The sequence below is a fragment of the Salmo salar genome, chromosome ssa04 (genome assembly GCF_905237065.1).
Source record: "Salmo salar chromosome ssa04, Ssal_v3.1, whole genome shotgun sequence".
Lineage (NCBI taxonomy): Eukaryota > Metazoa > Chordata > Actinopteri > Salmoniformes > Salmonidae > Salmo > Salmo salar.
This window is the reverse complement of record NC_059445.1, coordinates 27,081,283-27,100,678: the sequence shown is the minus strand read 5'-3', so window position 1 is coordinate 27,100,678 and position 19,396 is coordinate 27,081,283. Positions and strand designations below refer to the sequence as shown.

At 44.8% G+C, this 19,396-nt stretch overlaps 1 protein-coding gene across 2 annotated transcripts in view; it reads right to left on the bottom strand.

The window, feature by feature from the left end:
- LOC106602757 (catenin alpha-2) overlaps positions 1 to 19,396 on the bottom strand; it is a 670,306-nt gene that overhangs the window by 21,972 nt on the left and 628,938 nt on the right. For both annotated transcript variants that reach the window (XM_014195596.2, XM_045716772.1), the window contains one exon: positions 16,674 to 16,787. In XM_014195596.2, coding sequence (XP_014051071.2) covers positions 16,674 to 16,787 — 114 coding nt within the window. The remainder of the gene's footprint in view (positions 1 to 16,673; positions 16,788 to 19,396) is intronic.

The window sequence follows — 19,396 nt, the reverse complement described above, 5'->3', positions numbered from 1 at the left end:
AGTGGAACTATTTCACCAGCGGAGCCTTGCTGGTTTCTGTTTCGGAGCAAGCTGGACCAGGGCTCTTTCTCAGTTAGTATTTTCTTGATTCCTTGCGTCCTCTCTCTCCTCACAAGGTTCTTAAAATGCATTGGCGGAGAAGGTCCAAGGACCTTCCCCTCGGACCCTCTCCTCCAATGGGATTTGAGAAGGAGGCAAGGAGAGAGGATGCGAGGCAAGGAGTCAAGGAGAAAGGAATTGGGCAAGTGCCCATGTTTACATGCCTCAGGCTGGCGTTTGAGTAGTAGTTTAAAGCAGTGGTTCTCAAACCTCTCCTCAGGGACCCCCAGCCATTCCATGCATTTGATCTATTCCAGAGCAAGCACACCTGATTCAACTTGTCAACTAATTAGATTAATTAGATGAGCTTGTTCAGGGCTAAAACAAAATTGTGAAACGTCTGGGGTCCCCAAGGAGAGGTTTGAGAACCACTGGTGTAAAGCACAGATGTTCCATTATATTGACCAGATTCTACATTGGTCGCTCAAACAATTACAATACATGTCTTTAAAAATGGAAAGCAGTCGGCAAGATCAGATGGGACCATTCTAGCCACTGAGAGAGCAGATACCCACGGGTCCCACGGGGGACCAGTACGGGAAGAAAAAAAATGTCTGAAATGTATGCATTCACTACTGTAAGTCGCTCTGGATAAGAGCGTCTGCTAAATGACTAAAATGTAAAATGTAAAAAATGATACCCGTGTGAACAACCACAACGGTCCTTGCTAACCAGAATCCTTGGGACGTCCCTACCCAATTGAATTTGATATTTAAAATGGTTAAAGTAACCGGTTATGGTTAAGGTAAGAGTTAGGGTATGAACGTCCCAAGGATCCCGGATAGCACTAACAGCACAACTCCGATATAAAGCGTTTTTTCTCAAAGTTGCCGGGATGTCACATGTCCTACTTATATCGGTACACTCGTAACAACCTAAGCATTACAAAACGTATATTCGATCAAATACACTCATGTAGCAAATAACCCATTACATTTTTGTTGACCACATTTGACACTCATTTACCTCCATACAAACGCCACCTGCTGGACAAGACAGATTTTGGCCCGGGTTAACCCTCTTGCTTTGCCTCTTCCTCTCTGTTTAAAGCAATGTAAACACATAAACAAACATAACCCCTACAGTGTTGAGTGTAGCTAGATTTCGTACAGCTGCTCTGTGCCAAAACACACACCATACATGCGTCCCGCCTATCCTGTTCATAAACAACAACATGGGTGGGTGAGAACGGCGGTAGGTAAAACTTAAACACACGGCAGTGTTAGTCTGTAATTAAACCCAAAAGGAACCAAAATTACAAGTAAAGAGGGAAAATCCTCAGGGGAAGCTTTATCTCTTTTGTAGCACTCTTCATAGACACTGAATACAGACACGCTCTGTTAAATATCGCATTTAACATGAGACTGAGCAGCCAAACAGAGGGCAGGAAGTCCTGTATTAAACTCCAAGTGGAATCAATCGCGACAGGTTAGTGCATACACCGAGAGAGAGACGACCCCATCCCGACCGTGAGCGACACCATGGCCATCAACTGGGTAATTGCACCCACCCTCCCCCTGACAGTTGCGACGGGCAAGGGTGGCTCGGCTCAGCACCACGGACCCCCACAGTCAGGGGTCAGACATTAGAATGCCCTCCTCGCCACATCTTTTATTCACTGATCACTAATTATACGGGGTGCCAGCAGAGCTGAGGCAGGTGGATAGTGAGCATGGGGTCTATTCATTAATGCACACCGTAGCAAAATGTTCTGTAACAGAAAACAAAAACAAACGTTTCTTAACCATACACCAGTCTCAACGTCAACAGTGAAGAGGCGACTCCGGGATGCTGGCCTTCTAGGCAGAGTTGCAAAGAAAAAGCCATCTCTCAGACTGGCCAATAAGAAGAAAATATTAAGACGGGCAAAAGAACACAGACATTGGACAGAGGAACTCTGCCTAGAAGGCCAGCATCCCGGAGTCGCCTCTTCACTGTTGACGTTGAGACTGTTGTTATGCGGGTACCATTTAATGAAGCTGCCAGTTGAGGACTTGTGTGTTGTCTTTTTCTCAAACTAGACACTAATGTACTTGTCCTCTTGCTCAGTTGTACACCGGGGCCTCCCACTCCTCTTTCTATTCTGGTTTGAGCCAGTTTGCGCTGTTCTGTGAAGGGAGGAGTACACAGCACTGTACGAGATCTTCAGTTTCTTGGCAATTTCTCGCATGGAATAGCCTTCATTTCTCAGAACAAGAATATATTGATGAGTTTCAGAAGAAAGGTCTTTGTTTCTAGCCATTTGGAGCCTGTAATCGAACCCACAAATGCAGATGCTCCAGATACTCAACAAGTCTAAAGAAGGGTTTTCTAATGATCAATTTGGCTTTTAAAATTAGAAACTTGGATTAGCTAACACAACGTGCCATTGGAACACAGGTGTGATGGTTGCTGATAATGGGCCTCTGTACGCCTATGTAGATATTCCATTAAAAAATCTGACGTTTCCAGCTACTATAGTCATTTACAACATTAACAATGTCTACACTGTATTTCTAATCAATTTTATGTTATTTTAATTGAAACATTTTCTTTCAAAAACAAGGACATTTCTAAGTGACCCCAAACTTTTGAACGGTAGTATATTTGATATATTACAGTATATGCATGCACTGTGTGAATCAGCAGAATGTATGTACTGTGTTGAAATCCTCACTCCTGTTCAGAAATCAGAAACCACACTGAAAACGGCAGTGGACAAGTTGACAGAGAAATCCCTCTTTGCTGCTAATTCCGGACCAGTGAAGTCACTGACCAAGACATTTTGAAACCTGAGTTGTTGACCAGATCGAACCACGTATTTTAAAATACTGGGTTCTCTCTCTGTTAAACATCATGGTAAACATCAGTAGTTTTCAACCGTGAGCTCTGTAATTATCGGTTGTAGTGATGACCGAGAAACCTTCCCATGTCAACCAATCTAATGTCTGGGCAATTTTGGGCCCACCAATTGTGTGTGAATTGGCAGCCTCTAAGACGTATCTGGACATGTATTTTCAAGGTGTTTGTTGAAGCACAAATCCTTACACCGAGGTGTATTACAATGGTATTGGATCTGGATAAACTGTTAAAGAGTCATTGAGTTTTCTCATCACTCCTCTATACATCTGAATGCAATACTTAATCTTCATTTTGGAGCTAGGAATACATTGACATACATGTTAGGGTAGATTTCAACACTACCACTCTCCCACTTTCATTACCACATAACCATACCTTTCAATGTATCTTCTTGTAGCTCTAAAATATCGCCCCTCGTTAAACTATCGAATCTCCCATTCCTCTCAAACATTTTAGAAAAAGCTGTTGCGCAGCGAACTCACTGCCTTCCTGAAGACAAACAATGTATACGAAACACTTCAGTCTGGTTTTAGACCCCATCATAGCACTGAGACTGCATTCATGAAGGTGGTAAATGACCTTTTAATGGTGTCAGACCAAGGCTCTGCGTCTGTCCTCATGCTGATAGACCTTGGTGCTGCTTTTGTTTAGATCTTATCTGTTGGGAAAGGTATCAGCTTGCCTCTGTGGATGGTTTGTCCTCTGACAAATCAACTGTACATTTCAGTGTTCCTCAAGGTTCCGTTTTAAGACCACTATTTTATTCACTATATATTTTACCTCTTGGTGATGTCATTCGGAAACATAATGTTAACTTTCACTGCTATGCGTACGATACACAGCTGTACATTTCGATGAAACATGGCGAAGCCCCAAAATTGCCCTCCTTGGAAGCCTGTGTTTCAGACCTAAGGAACTGGATGGCGGAACATGTTTTACTTTTAAACTTGGACAAAACAGAGATGCTAGTTCTAGGTCTCAAAAAACAGAGATCTTCTGTTGGATCTGACAATTAATCTTAATGGTTGTACAGTCGTCTCAAATAAAGCTGAGAAGGACCTTGGCGTTACTCTGGACCCTAATGTCTCTTTTGACTAATATATCAAGACTGTTTCAAGGACAGCTTTTTTCCATCTACGTAACATTGCAAAAATCTGAAACCTTCTGTCCAAAAAACGTATCCATACTTTTGTCACTTCTAGATTATACTACCGCAATGCTCTACTTTCCGGCTACCCAGATAAAGCACAAAATAAACTTCAGTTAGTGCTAAACACGGCTGCTAGAATCTTGACCAGAACCAAAAAATTGGATCATATTACTCCAGTGCTCCACTCCAGTGGCTTCCCGTTAAGTCTAGGGCTGATTAAGGTTTTACTGCTAACCTACAAAGCATTACATGGGCTTGCTCCTACCTATCTTTCCAATTTGTTTCTGAAGTACATACCTACACGTATGCTACGGTCACAAGACGCAGGTCTCCTTATTATGCCTAGAATTTCTAAACAAACAACTGGAGGCAGGGCTTTCTCTTATAGAGCTCCATTTTAATGGAATGGTCTACCTATCCATGTGAGAGACCAGACTTGGTCTCAATCTTTAAGTCTTTATTGAAGACTCATCTCTTCAGTAGGTCCTATGATTGAGTGTAGTCTGGCCCAGGGGTGTGAAGGTGAACGGAAAGGCACTGGAACGATGAACCGCCCTTGCCGTCTCTGCCTGGCCCGTTCTCCTCTCTCCACTGGGATTCTCTGCCTCTAACCCTATTACGGGGCTGAGTCACTGGCTTACTGGTGCTCTTCCATGCCGTCCCTAGGAGTGGTGCGTCACTTGAATGGGTTGAGTCACTGACGTGATCTTCCTTTCCACATTGGCGCCCCCCTCGGGTTCGTTCTGTGGAGGAGATCTTCATTGGCTATACTCGGCCTTGTCTCAGGGTAGTAGGTTGGTGGTTGAAGATATCCCTCTAGTGGTGTGGGGGCTGTGCTTTGGAAAAGTGGTTGGGTTTATATCCTGCCTGGTTGGCCCTGTCCGGGGGTATCGTTGGACGGGGCCACAGTGTCTCCCGACCCCTCCTGTCTCAGCCTCCAGTGTTTATGCTGCAATAGTATCTGTCAGGGGGCTAGGGTCATTCTGTTATATCTGGAGTATTTCTCCTGTCTTATCCGGTGTCCTGTGTGAATTTAAGTATGCTCCCTCTATCTTCTCTCGGAGGACCTGAGCCCTAGGACCATGCCTCAGGACAACCTGGCCTGATGACTCCTTGCTGTCCCCAGTCCACCTGGTCATGCTGCTGCTCCAGTTTCAACTGTTCTGCCTGCGGCTAAGGAACCCTGACCTGTTTACCGGACGTGCTACCTTGTCCCGGACCTGCTGTTTTCGACTCTCTACCACACCTGCTGGCTCTAACTCTGAATGATTGACTATGAAAAGCCAACTGACATTTACTCCTGAGGTGCTGAACTGTTGCACACTCTACAACCACAGTGATTATTATTATTTGACCCTGCTGGTCAACTACGAATGTTTGAACATCTTGGCCATGTTCTGTTATAATCTCCACGCAGCACAGCCAGAAGAGGACTCGCCACCCCTCAGAGCCTGGTTCCTTCCTAGGTTCCTGCCTTTCTAGGGAGTTTTCCTAGCCACTGTACTTCAACATCTGCATTGCTTGTTGTTTGGGGTTTTAGGCTGGGTTTTTATATAGCACTTTGTGACATCAGCTGATGCAAAAAGGGCTTTATAAATACATTTGATTGATTGAATTTTACTGATCATTCAAAATGTACGCACACACACTAATAGCCATAATCAAGTAGCCTACATCAGCTTTTACATTGTTCACCATCTATATGTTCTGCTTCTACAATTGAACATCCAAACATTTCAGGCATTACTGGTCATTACTGTATCTAGTTCTACATCCAGCTATTCTACTTGTAGATGGAATCTACATGATATATGTGGCTACAGTATGTAAGAATTACATAACATCTAGGACTACTCAATCTGTTTTGGGGAAGTTCTGCGTAAGCGGACACTGCGTTCACGGTAAACGCTACATATGTCAGCTCAATCAGAAATTACCTTTACATTTCTATACACAATCTGTAATGCTTCAGTGATACCGATTGAATAGAGACCCTAGTGTATTGAGTTTGGGTATTTTATTGACTTTAGAGCGATAAAACATCTATAGCTTCCACAAAGAGCTTACATATTGCTGTGACAAATCTGACCTTTTCCATTGATCATTATGAGAAATTCAGCATTACTGTAATTTTTTCCCAAATGTAAGGTTGCTACTATCTGTATCATTAATTCTCGTGTGCCAACACTAAACATAGGCTTAGCCATGAACACTGAGAGACAAGGGTGAAGGTCAGAACTTAATCAATGAAATAAAAACAAACTACAAATGTAGCTTACATGGCAAACACAAAGCAGAGGTAAACAAATGCACATGCACTGAATACAACAGGTTTAGACCTTAACATGAAATGTTTACCTACAAGCCCTTAACCAATAAAAAAAGAGTTAAGAAAATATTTACTTAATAAACTAAAGTAAAAAAGAAATTATAATAATTTGAAAAAGTAACACAATAAAATAACAATAATGAGGCTGTATACAGGGGGAACCGGTACCGAGTCAATGTGCAGGGGCACAGGTTAGTCGAGGTAATTTGTATACGTAGGTAGGGGTAAAGTGACTATACATAGACAATAAACAGCAAATAAAAATGGTCTGGGAGGCCATTTGATTCATTGTTCAGCAGTCTTATGGCTTGTGGGTAGGAACTGTTAAGTAGCCTTTTGGACCTAGACTTGGCATTCGGGTACCGCTTGCCGTGCGTCTTTTTTGGGCCTTCGTCTGACACCGCCTAGTATATAGGTCCTGGATGGCAGGAAGTTTGGCCCCAGTGATGTACTGGGCTGTATGCACTACCCCGCCTTACGGTCAGATGCTGAGCAGTTACCATACCAGGCGGTGATGCAACCGGTCAGGATGCTCTCAATGGTGCAGCTGTAGAACCTTTTGAGGATGTGGGGACCCATGGCAAATCTTTTCAATATGCTGAGGGGGAAAGTGCATTGTCATGCCCTCTTAACAACTTCCTTGGTGTGTTTGGACCATGATAGTTTGTTGGTAGTATGGACACTCCTTTCCCTGTAGTCCACGATCATCTCCTTTGGACTTGCTCACGTTGAGGGAGAGATTGTTTTCCTGGAACCACACTGCCAGGTCTCTGACCTCCTCCCTATAGGCTGTCTCATCGTTGTCAGTGATCAGGCCTACCACCATTGTGTCGTCAGCAAACTTAATGATGGTGTTGGGGTCGTGCTTGGCCACGCAATCATGGGTGGAAAGGGAGAACAGGAGTGGACTAAGCACACACCCCTAAGGGGCCCCCGTGTTGATGATCAGCGTGGCAGATGTGTTGTTGCTGACCCTTACCACCTGGGGGCAGCCCGTCAGGAAGTCCAGGATCCAGTTGCAGAGGGAGGTGTTTAGTCCCAGGGTCCTTAGCTTAGTGATGAGCTTTGTGGGCACTATGGTGTTGAACACTGAGCTGTAGTCAATGAACAGCATTCTCACATAGGTGTTCCTTTTGTCCAGGTAATGGCAGGTGTGGTGTGCGATTGAGATTGCGTCATCTGTGGATCTGTTAGGGCTGTATGCGAATTGGAGTCGGTCTAGGGTTTCTGGGATGATGGTGTTTATGTGAGACAAGACCAGCCTTTCAAAACACCTAATGGCTACCAACGAGAGTGCTACGGGGCGGTAGTAATTTAGGCAGGCTACCTTCGCTTTCTTTGGCACAGGTGGTCTGCTTGAAACATGTAGGTATTACAGACTCGGTCAGGGAGATGTTGAAAATGTCAGTGTAGACACTTGCCAGTTGGTCCGCGCATGCTCTGAGTACACGTCCTAGTAATCCGTCTGGCACTGCTGCCCCGTGAATGTTGAAGGTCAACATTCACTATGGAGACCGTGATCACATAGTCGTCCAGAACAGCTGGTGCTCTCATGCATGCTTCAGAGTTTCTTACCTCGAATCGAGCATAAAAAGGTATTTAGCCCATCTGGTAGGCTCGCATCACTGGGCAGCTCGCAGCTGGGTTTCCCTTTGTAGTCAGTAATAGTTGGCAAACCCTGCCACATCCGTTGAGCATCAGGGCCAGTGTAGTAGGATTCTATCTTAGTCCTGTATTGACACTTTGCCTGTTTGATGGTTCGTCTGAGAGCATAGCGGGATTTATTATAAGTGTCTGGATTAGTGTCCCACTCCTTGAAAGCGGCAGCTCTAGCCTTTAGCTCCATGGCTTCTGGTTGGGATATGTACGTACGGTCACTGTGGGGAAGACGTCATCGATGCACTTACTGATGAAGCCAGTGACTTAGGTGGTATACTCCTCAATGCAGTCCTGTTGCATAGGATAAGCGTCATCTGACCATTTCCGTACTGAGCGGTGTCACTGGTACTTCCTGCTTTAATTTTTGCTTATAAGCAGGAATCAGGGGGATAGAATTATGGTCCGGTTTGCTAAATGGAGGGCGAGCTTTGTATGTGTATCTGTGTGTGGAGTAAAAGTGGTCTAGAGGTTTTTTTACTCTAGTTGCACATCTGAAATGCTGGTAAAAATTTGGCTAAATGGATTTAAATTTAACTGCATTAAAGTCCCCGGCCACTAGGAGCGCCGTTTCTTGATTAGGATTTTCTTGTTTGCTTATGGCCTTATACAGCTCATTGAGCGCAGTCTTAGTGCCAGCATAGGTTTGTGGTGGTAAATAGACAGCTACAAAAAATATAGATGAAAACTCTCTTGGTAGTGTGGTCTACAGCTTATCATGAAGTACTCTACCTCAGGCGAGCAATACCTCGAGGCTGCCTTAATGTTAAACATCACGCACCAGCTGTTACTGACAAATAGACACACACCCCCACCCCTCGTCGCACCGGAAATAGCTGTTCTGTCCTGCCGATGCACGGAAAACCCAGCCAACTGTATATTATCCGTGAAACATAAGATATTACAGTTTTTATTATCCCATTGGTAGGATAGTCTCGAATGGAGCTCATCCAGTTTATTCTCCAGTAATTGCACATTGGCCAATGGAACAGATATTACTCGCCAACAAATTCTCACAAGGCACCCTAATATCTGTATTTCCTTCTGTTCTTCATGCGAATGACAGGGATTTGGGCCTTGTCCGGGAGCAACATTATATCCTTTGCATCAGACTCATTAAAGAAAAAAATATTTGTCCAGTTCGAGGTGAGTAATCGCTGTTCTGATATCCAGAAGCTCTTTTCGGTCATAAGAGATGGTAGCATCAACATTATGTACAAAATAAGTTACAAACAATGCGAAAAAATACACAAAATAGCACAATTGGTAAAATGGCAGCCATCACCTCAGGCGCCATTCTTCCAAATAAGCCTGACTGGACAGTAGTAGGTTAACTGGACAGTATTTTCCTGCTGGCTGTTTAGTTCCACACCTTAACTTAGTATGTTCAAATGGAGAGCTACACTGCTAATAAATCAGCAACATCACTTGCAACTTGGTCACAGCAGCAAGGCCTTATGGGGTGTGGAGTCTTTTTTGTTGGCAGACATTTTGAGCTACCCCCTTTAGAGGGAGGCAGGCAGTTGAAAGAAGTTTTCCCCAACCAAGTTCACCTTTCTCCGGGGGCACTATGACCAGACCTGGTCTAGCTGGAGACTGGAAGGGCATTTACTCATACTGATACAGGAAGTGTCAGTCAATCAGTAAAACCACAGTGAAAACAACAACTACCGTAATTTCCGGACTATTAAGCGCACCTGAATATAAGCCGCACCCACTGAATTTAAGTTTTTTATTTTTATTTTGAACATAAATAAGCCGCACATGTCTATAAGCCGCAGGTGCCTACCGGTACATTGAAACAAATTAACTTTACACAGGCTTTAACGAAACACGGCTTGTAACAAAAATAAATAGGCTTTAACGAAGCACGGCTTGTAACAAAATAAATAGGCTTTAACGAAACACGGCTTGTAACAAAAATAAATAGGCTTTAACAAAACACGGCTTGTAACAAAAAATAAAAAATTAGCAGTAAACAGTAGCCTACCAAGAAAGTGATTGGTCACTATCTTCCTCCTCCTGTGCACTGAAACCACTGAAGTCATCTCCTTCGGTGTCGGAGTTGAATAGCCTCAGAATTGCTTCATCCGATATTGGATCGTTTTCATTGTCGCTCTCGTCACTTTCATCCGGAGGCAAATCCCCCGCTGAGCCCTCTTCAACACGCAGCAGTCCAGCCTTTCGAAACCCGTTGATGATAGTGGATTTTTTGACAATGCTCCACGCTGTCAGGACCCACAAATTTGAAAGCGGGAAAAACCATATATTAGCCGCGTCATTGTTTAAGCCGCGAAGTTCAAAGCGTGGGAAAAAAGTTGCGGCTTATAGTCCAGAATTTACGGTAAACTGAAATAAAAAGGATCTTGGTCAGCTAGCAACTGCAAACACAATAAAGACAAAAAGCAGAGGGAGAAAAAAAGGTTGGCAACATGGCCAGCTCTGGCTGTATGGCTGTCACACACCTGTATCGAGTCTAGGAGTTCCCTGATTGTGGCACGATACACATGACAAACCAACTTTAATATGTGGTTTGTGATGAAGTCTACTTAAATAGGTAAACTATTTCTTAACTGTGTCACCTCTTACCTCAATCAATTAAGTGTTTACCATTACTGTAAAAAGTGTACAGACAACTTCACAGGTCTGGTTCCAATTCCTCTGCTGTATTAAAGGGAATCTACCCCAACTGTCAATGACATGAAGATGGCGGCTCAAAAGGTTAGCTTAGTCCTCAAACTTTCTCAATGGTGATTTACAAAGAAACACAGGGGCCAATTGGGATGTCATAATAGAAGGGTTGGCGGGGGGGGTACTAGGCGAGAGTATTTTCTTCTTCTCCCGCTCTCCAGAATTCACTTATCCCAAAATCCCTTCCTCTGCTTACTGATAACAACAAGAGCGGGCCTTGGGAGCTTAGCGCAGTGGCAAATCCCATCGTATAGAGCACGTGCCAATACACTCGGCGGCTCGGCGGGGATTAGACACGGCGCTTTCTGGGTTTCTTCACAGGCAGGGGCATCGCGAAATGACTTTAATTTGTTTCATTTGAAATAAAATGCCCAGACACTAGCGAGATCAATTTTATGGCTGACCTATCAGGGGCTTTGTGTGTGTGTGCGTGTCTCTCTGTGTGTGTTTGCGTGCGTGCTTTTTTGCATGTAAACTCAGCAAAAAAAGAAACGTCCTTTCACTGTCAACTGCGTTTATTTTCAGCAAACTTAACATGTGTAAATATTTGTATGAACATAACAAGATTCAACAACTGAGACATAAACTGACCAAGTTCCACAGACATGTGACTAACAGAAATGGAATAATGTGTCCCTGAACAAAGGGGGGGGTCAAAATCAAAAGCAACAGTCAGTATCTGGTGTGGCCACCAGCTGCATTAAGTACTGCAGTGGATCTCCTCCTCATGGGCTGCACCAGATTTGCCAGTTCTTGCTGTGAGATGTTACCCCACTCTTCCACCAAGGCACCTGCAAGTTCCCGGACATTTCTGGGGGGAATGGCCCTAGCCCTCACCCTCCTATCCAACAAGTTCCAGACGTGCTCAATGGGATTGAGATCTGGGCTCTTCGCTGGCCATGGCAGAACACTGACATTCCTGTCTTGCAGGAAATCACACACAGAACAAGCAGTATGGCTGGTGGCATCGTCATGCTGGAGGGTCATGTCAGGATGAGCCTGCAGGAAGGGTACCACATGAGGAAGGAGGATGTCTTCCCTGTAACGCACAGCGTTGAGATTGCCTGCAATGACAACAAGCTCAGTCCGATGATGCTGTGACACACCGCCCCAGACCATGACGGACCCTCCACCTCCAAATCGATCGCGCTCCAGAGTACAGGCCTCGGTGTAACGCTCATTCCTTCGACAATAGACGCGAATCCGACCATCACCCCTGGTGAGACAAAACCGCGACTCGTCAGTGAAGAGCACTTTTTGCCAGTCCTGTTAGGTCCAGCGATGGTGTGTTTGTGCCCATAGGCGACGTTGTTGCCGGTGATGTCTGGTGAGGACCTGACTTACAACAGGCCTACAAGCCCTGTTCAGCCTCTCTCAGCCTATTGCGGACAGTCTGAGCACTGATGGAGGGATTGTGCATTCCTGGTGTAAGCCATCCTGTACCTGTCCCGCAGGTGTGATATTCAGATGTACCGATTCTGTGCAGGTGTTGTTACATGTGGTCTGCCACTGCGAGGACGATCAGCTGTCCATCTTAGGCATCTCACAGTACGGACATTGCAATTTATTGCCCTGGCCATTTCTGCAGTCCTCATGACTCCTTGCAGCATGCCTAAGGCACGTTCACGCAGATGAGCAGGGACCCTGGGCATCTTTCTTTTGGTGTTTTTTAGAGTCCGTAGAAAGACCTCTTTAGTGTCCTAAGTTTTTATAACTGTGACCTTAATTGCCTACGGTCTGTAAGCTGTTAGGGTCTTAACAACTGTTCCACAGGTGCATGTTCATTAATAGTTTATGGTTCATTGAACAAGCATGGGAAACCGTTTTTAAACCCTTTACAAGGAAGATCTGTGAAGTTATTTGGATTTTTACGAATTATCTTTGAAAGACAGGGTCCTGAAAAAGGGGCGGTTTTTTTCGCTGAGTTTATGTGCGCGTCTCTATGTGTGTGTATGTGTGTGTCTCTGTCTCTGTGTGAGTATGTGTGTGTCTCTGTCTCTCTGTGAGTACGTGTGTGTCTCTATGTAGGTATGTGTGTCTCTGTCTCTGTGTGAGTCTCTGTCTCTGTGTGAGTATGTGTGTGTCTCTGTCTCTATGTGAGTGTGTGTGTCTCTATGTAGGTATGTGTGTCTCTGTCTCTATGTGAGTCTCTGTCTCTATGTGAGTATGTGTGTGTCTATGTCTCTATGTGAGTATGTGTGTGTCTATGTCTCTATGTGAGTATGTGTGTGTCTATGTCTCTGTGTGAGTATGTGTGTGTCTATGTCTCTATGTGAGTATATGTGTGTCTATGTCTTTGTGTGAGTATGTGTGTGTCTATGTCTCTGTGTGAGTATGTGTGTGTCTATGTCTCTGTGTACGTATGGGTGTGTCTCTGTCTCTGTCTCTGTGTAAGTATGTGTGTGTCTCTGTGCAAGTAAGTGTGTGTCTCTGTGCGAGTAAGTGTGTGTCTCTGTGCGAGTAAGTGTGTGTCTCTGTGCAAGTAAGTGTGTGTCTCTCTGTCTCTGTGTGAGTATGTGTGTCTCTCTGTGAGTATGTGTCTCTGTCTCTGTGTGAGTATGTGTGTGTGTCTCTGTCTCTCTGTAAGTATGTGTGTGTGTCTCTGTCTCTGTGTGAGTATGTGTGTGTCTCTGTGTAAGTATGTGTGTCTCTCTGTAAGTATGTGTGTGTCTCTGTCTCTGTGTGAGTATGTGTGTGTCTCTGTAAGTATGTGTGTGTGTCTCTGTCTCTGTGTGAGTATGTGTGTGTCTCTGTGTAAGTATGTGTGTCTCTCTGTAAGTATGTGTGTGTCTCTGTCTCTGTGTAAGTGGAGGACAAAAATACAGAGTGAGAGAGAGAGAGGCCATCTCCTGTGTGTTTGCTCCCTCCTCATATTATACATGTTTGAGTCTAATAACTTAGCTCTATGCATAAGTATAATAGAAGTGACAACCAGGAAGAGCCGCTCGAGGAACAATGGGGGGGGGGCAGAGAGAGAAAAAGGAAGAGCGAGAGGGAGAGAAAACAAGAGAAATAAAGCCTTGTTCACACTGGAGAAGCAACACAATGGCGGTGTAATTTATTTATTTATTTTATTTCACCTTTATTTAACCAGGTAGGCAAGTTGAGAACAAGTTCTCATTTACAATTGCGACCTGGCCAAGATAAAGCAAAGCAGTTCGACAACATACAAAAACACAGAGTTACACATGGACTAAAACAACATACAATCAGTGATACAGTAGAAAAAAATAAGACTATATACAATGTGAGCAAATGATGTGAGATAAGGGAGGTAAAGGCAAAAAAGGCCATGGTGGCAAAGTGAATAAAGTATAGCAAGTAAAACACTGGAATGGTAGATTTGTAATTTGAAGAAAGTTCAAAGTTAAAATATAAATAATATGGTGCAAAGGAGCAAAATAATAGATAAAATAAATAAATAATTGTTGTGCCATCAAATTGATCAAAAATATCCGTTGCATCACACCCGTAGTGTCAGAATGTGAGATCGAGACAGAGGGAGGGAAAGAAAGAGTGAGTGAGAGGCTAACCTGGTGTCGTGTGGTTTGTGTGTATTTGACGCAAAGAGAGACCCACTGGGCACAGAAGTCAGTTAAACGTCTAGTTTTGATGTACATTTGGTTAAGTTGTCAATTAACGTGAATTCAACGTGAATTCAAGCAAACACTTCACCCTTTCATTGGATTTAGGTTCAAAGTAGGGTGAAAAAAAAACGCCTTGCAAATCTAATTCCACATTGATTCAACGTCATCACAGATTTTTTTTGGGGGGGTTGAAATGATGTGAAAACACTGTCGATTGAAGCTGTTTTTGCCCAGTGAGGAGTAGCTAACCTCGTGTCAGCGCGGTGTGTGCTGCATACTACACTACACATGCCCAGCGTGAAAGGAATAGTGGGTGTAAACCTGGACATGCTCGCCATGTCGGCTCACACTGAGAAGACACACAAGATGGCCGATCACCTTTCCTCTTGTCTCTTCTAATGACAACACACGCTGTGGTGTGCCAATGTGCACTTCACGTGACCGGGAGAAGGTAAACAGGGTTTACCGTGACATGACAGGTTAGGGCGAGTGGGCAGGACCCCTGTGTCCAGGCCAACCGCATCTTTTACGTATGCGTGTCTATGTGAAAATGTGAGTGTACATGTTTGTGTTTATGAGCAAATGTACTGGATGTGTGTGTGTGTGTGTGTGTGTGTGTGTGTGTGTGTGTGTGTGTGTGTGTGTGTGTGTGTGTGTGTGTGTGTGTGTGTGTGTGTGTGTGTGTGTGTGTGTGTGAGATAGCAAGCATGTCTATATATCATGTGCATGTCTACATTTCCAAATGAACAGCACCCATTCATTTCAAGTGGCATCCATTTTCAACATGAGACCCAGGAGCACGCACCTCAAACTAACTAGCAGCAGGAGGTATCGCCCACTCAGAGTTGCATAGACACTTGTTCAACTCTGTGTGATGCGTTTGAGCTCAGATTGCCTTCGCTGCAGTAGGTCGTGGGTGTGTGTGTGGGTGCGCGTGTGTGAGCCACGGGACACAGTTGGGACGACTCAGTGGGATTCGATGAGACCCAACTGTACCCACTTCTCACCCTGGCAAAACAGGCACTGGACCCCCTGCCGGACCCCCTACCAGTGTCCCAGAACAATGGCTGTCTATGCTCCCAAAAGGACAATGCTGTACCCGCCTTATGGCCAAAGTTCAAAGTTAGTTGTTATAATCATGGAGTTAGACACAACCGTTCTCTCTGTTTGTTTTCACCTCCTTTAAACTTTTTGACAAGTTCATTTGGAGAGAGATGTTGTGGTTGTGGTGTGTGTGTGTGTGTTTATGAGGCCAGTTGGTGCCAACAGGCTTTGGGTTAATTTCAATGTTTCCCCTCTCCAATCCATTTCCCATTCATAATGCCAACTCTCCCTCCCTCTTTCACACTCTCTCTCTCTCTCGCTCTCTCTCTCCCGGACTCCCTCCGACTTTGAGGAAGGCTTCCTAGCAGCAGCAGGCCTCTCAGGATGAGGGGAGGCATGAGGCCAAACCTTTTCCTGCCACCCGGCATTCCACAATCCAACCTCAACAGCCAACCACTATCCCTGCTGTAGGGGTGGTAAGCACTGATACCCTTTAATGTACTTTAAGCAGTGCCCCTGTGTACAAATAATACATGGAAAAAAACACTAATGTGCACAAAGCCCAAAGCCCCGGTGATCACTGGTCACAGGCTTGGCACGGGTCGAGTGTGCGTTCCCGGTAATATCGAAGGGGGGATACGGCTTCATTTGCACTCGCAATTTTACACCCGTCTCTCCTCCCGAGTGGGATCATGCTTTAGTCATTTCAAAACAATCAAATTAGGTTATGATCATTTCAATGTACTTTTCGTTTTCCGTATGATGGAATCCTGTGATATTAAAATCATACAATAGTGGGGTTTATCCAGCGCAGAACCCACTGGGAATTTACATTATGTTGAACACGAGAGAAATTGAAGTGGTGCAACAAGAGGCTTTATGTAATGAAAGGGAAGGCCGACTTGCAATATGACACACTACAACAATACCCTTTTCACATTACTGAGCATGAGCTAAACTGAGCCAAGCCTAGGTTTACTGGGCTGACCTGGTTACGAATCCACCAGAGTTGCTGGAACTGTGCAGGGAAGGACAATGTGAAAGGCCTTTGTGATAAATAGGGGTATCCTTGGGCACATCGGAAATGGCACCCTATTCCCTACGCAGTGCACCTCTTGATTCAAAAGTAGTGCACTATATTGGGTCCCATTTCCGACTCAACCCCAATCATGTTCCTATGCAGCGAGCTACGGAATGTTCCAGAGCAGGTTCTGGAGTGCGGTTCTAGTGTATGGCTCTAGTGGGGTTCGTGAGCTGGTTCTAGAGTTCCACTCACCCTGGCGCTCTGTCCGGCGATGAGCTGGTCGTCCTCCGTCTGGACGCTGGTCCTGCTGCGGGCGTCGTAGTCCTCCTGCTCAAAGTCTGAGTCATCCTCCAGCTCCTCAGGTGTCTACAGAGAAAGGTGAAGAGGGGATGGAGAGGGAAAAGAGGCAGAGAGAGAGGGGGGGGGTAGAAAGAGATAGTGGATAGAGAGGGGGATACAAAAGGGGTAGGAGAGAGAAAGAAGGAGAAAGTATTAGGGAGAGAAGGGAAAGGTGTGTGGGAGATGAGAAGAGAAATGGAAGAATAGTAGATATAGAGAGAAAGAGAGAGAAGGAGAGAGAAAAAAACATGACGACTGTTAGATCAACAGCTGCAGTGTCACACAACACAGATTTTTGATACATCAGTCCTCAGACACATCTCTATCTCCCCTCTCCCTCTACTACTGTTCTTCTCACTCACAGACTTCTTCTTCAGCTTCTGTGTCCTGGGTTGAGTCTGTTCTCAGCAAGAGTCTGAGGGCAGATAGGCCTTCCCGGCACGTGAGGGGCGGCTGGCAGGAGATGTCACACAATTAACAGCAAGTCAGATCTCCTTGTGTTGAATTATTCAGCCCGTTTTTTTTGTACATGCTTTATATGCTCTGATTTCAAGTCCCTTGCATCATTGTTTTTAAGAAGTCTCGGTGGTGGTTTACACCACGCACCATAAGAGCACTATAAAGCTCCCTGAAATAGTGGGATCAAACGGCACAAAGGGAAAAGGGCGGGAAGGGTAAATGGCCTCAAGAGATTCTGTGATTTGTTTTTTTCTTCTTCAGTCTTCAACTTGTTGTCAACTGCTATCTCACAACGAGACAGGGTGGGGACGAGACAGATGTTCTAGACAGGCAGGACTCGGGGACGAATCAGTTAATGTGTTCGACCAATGAAGAGCAGGGATCTGGGGCTTCCGGGCCAATCGGGAGGCAGTTAGCTGAGGAGAAGGGCGGGATGAGTGGCTCAGTCGCCCACCTGTCTGTCTGTTTGTCAACAACGTGTCTATCGTCACGGCAACACTGTAAACATCATCTATACCGTCCTCATCTCCAGACATAACAACCTCCTCTACAAACTGAAGAGGCCACTAGTCCAAAAAGCTGGTTTTATACCTGCTTCTCTTGAAAACAAACCGAATTTCTCGCAAATCCACCACACAAACATGAAGACGTTACAGTTGTGCGCCTCTACACGACACAAAGGCAGGCGTGATATCAGACTCTATATCCGACAATATCAATATCGTGCACATCTGTTCTCTGCGTGGTACATAGAGGAAGACGAGGAGAAGACTGTGATATGTGTGTGCGTTCCATATACATGGGAGACGGCACTGGAGCGTATAGCGGCTGTTTAACGAGCACCTGACCAGTTCTGCTATTCAGTGTGTGTTTCCGCGCTGATCTGAGTTTTCTGGACGTCATGCTTTCGCCATCGTTTCCTATGACCGATCGTTACTCGTTGTGTATCTATTATTACGTGTTGTACTTTTCTATTGTTTCTCTATTTTGTTTTTCTCTACATTGTTGGGAAGAGCCCGTGAGTAAGCGTTTCACTGTTAGTCCACACCTGTTGTTTACAAAGCAGGCGATGAGTACAATTGTATTTTATTTGATGGCAGCCTATTCCTGATATAGTGCACGACTTTTGACCAGAGCACTATGAGCCCTGATCAAAAGTAGTGCACTATAAAAGGGAACGGGGTGCCATTTGGGACGCAACCCGGGTGAGGTTTGACGGCTTGTGTCTCCTGCAGGTTAATTATTTCCCCTTTGTTCCCAGAAGAATGGATATGTGCTCCCTTTGTGTGTGGAAATGAGCGTGAACATTGAAGCCTTGTTTTAGTTGAATTGCGTGGCACGTTCCATTTTCTGGAGTGGACATATAGCAGATGTCTGCGGACGTGTGTACGTGTGTTTGAGTGTGTGTGTGTGAGAGATCGTTTGTGTGTGTGTGTGGAATGCTATTTTATTAACCCTCTACACACACACACCCGACCATACTCAACTTCTAAAATGAACACCATGGAGAATTGCCCCCATAATCCATTGCTGTTGTAGGGTACAATGTGGCTCTGCCAGCAGATTCTAAAGAAATCATTTTCTAAAGAAATCCATGTACACCAGCTTACACAGGAGCAAAAAAACACACCACAAAAACATCCTTCAGACGTTTCATATGAAAGGCTACACATTGTATTACGGAAGTTAGGCTACACAATGACGAGAAATCATAGCTAGTCCTCCAAGCCTCCAAGAGTAATTTAACTTGGAAATAGATTATGAGGCTGGTGTGTCGGTCTCGGCCAGTTCAAAGCCCCTGTTTTACATTATTTACCAACGTCAAATTATTTCCCCATAATTAGATTTTTCTCGCAACTGCACTGGGAAACTTTCCAGCAGTCCAAAGTCGAATACATGATTTTGCATGGTGGTATTGGGAGAAGGGGGGGGGGGGGGTACGAGAAGAGAGAAAACACTAGACAAACAACATCTCGTAGGCCTACCATGGTGGATACAGTGTGGTGTGGCTGAGTATACAACATTACTTTGTAATAGGCTTTGTTGTAACATCAATACAAAAGTCTAGCCTGGAACTAGTCTTGCAGTATTATGTTACAAGTAAACAAGTCTTGTCAGAGCCAGAACAGCCCATAGAGTAGCAGCCTAATTCCATTTCTTTGTAGCATCCCCCTGGA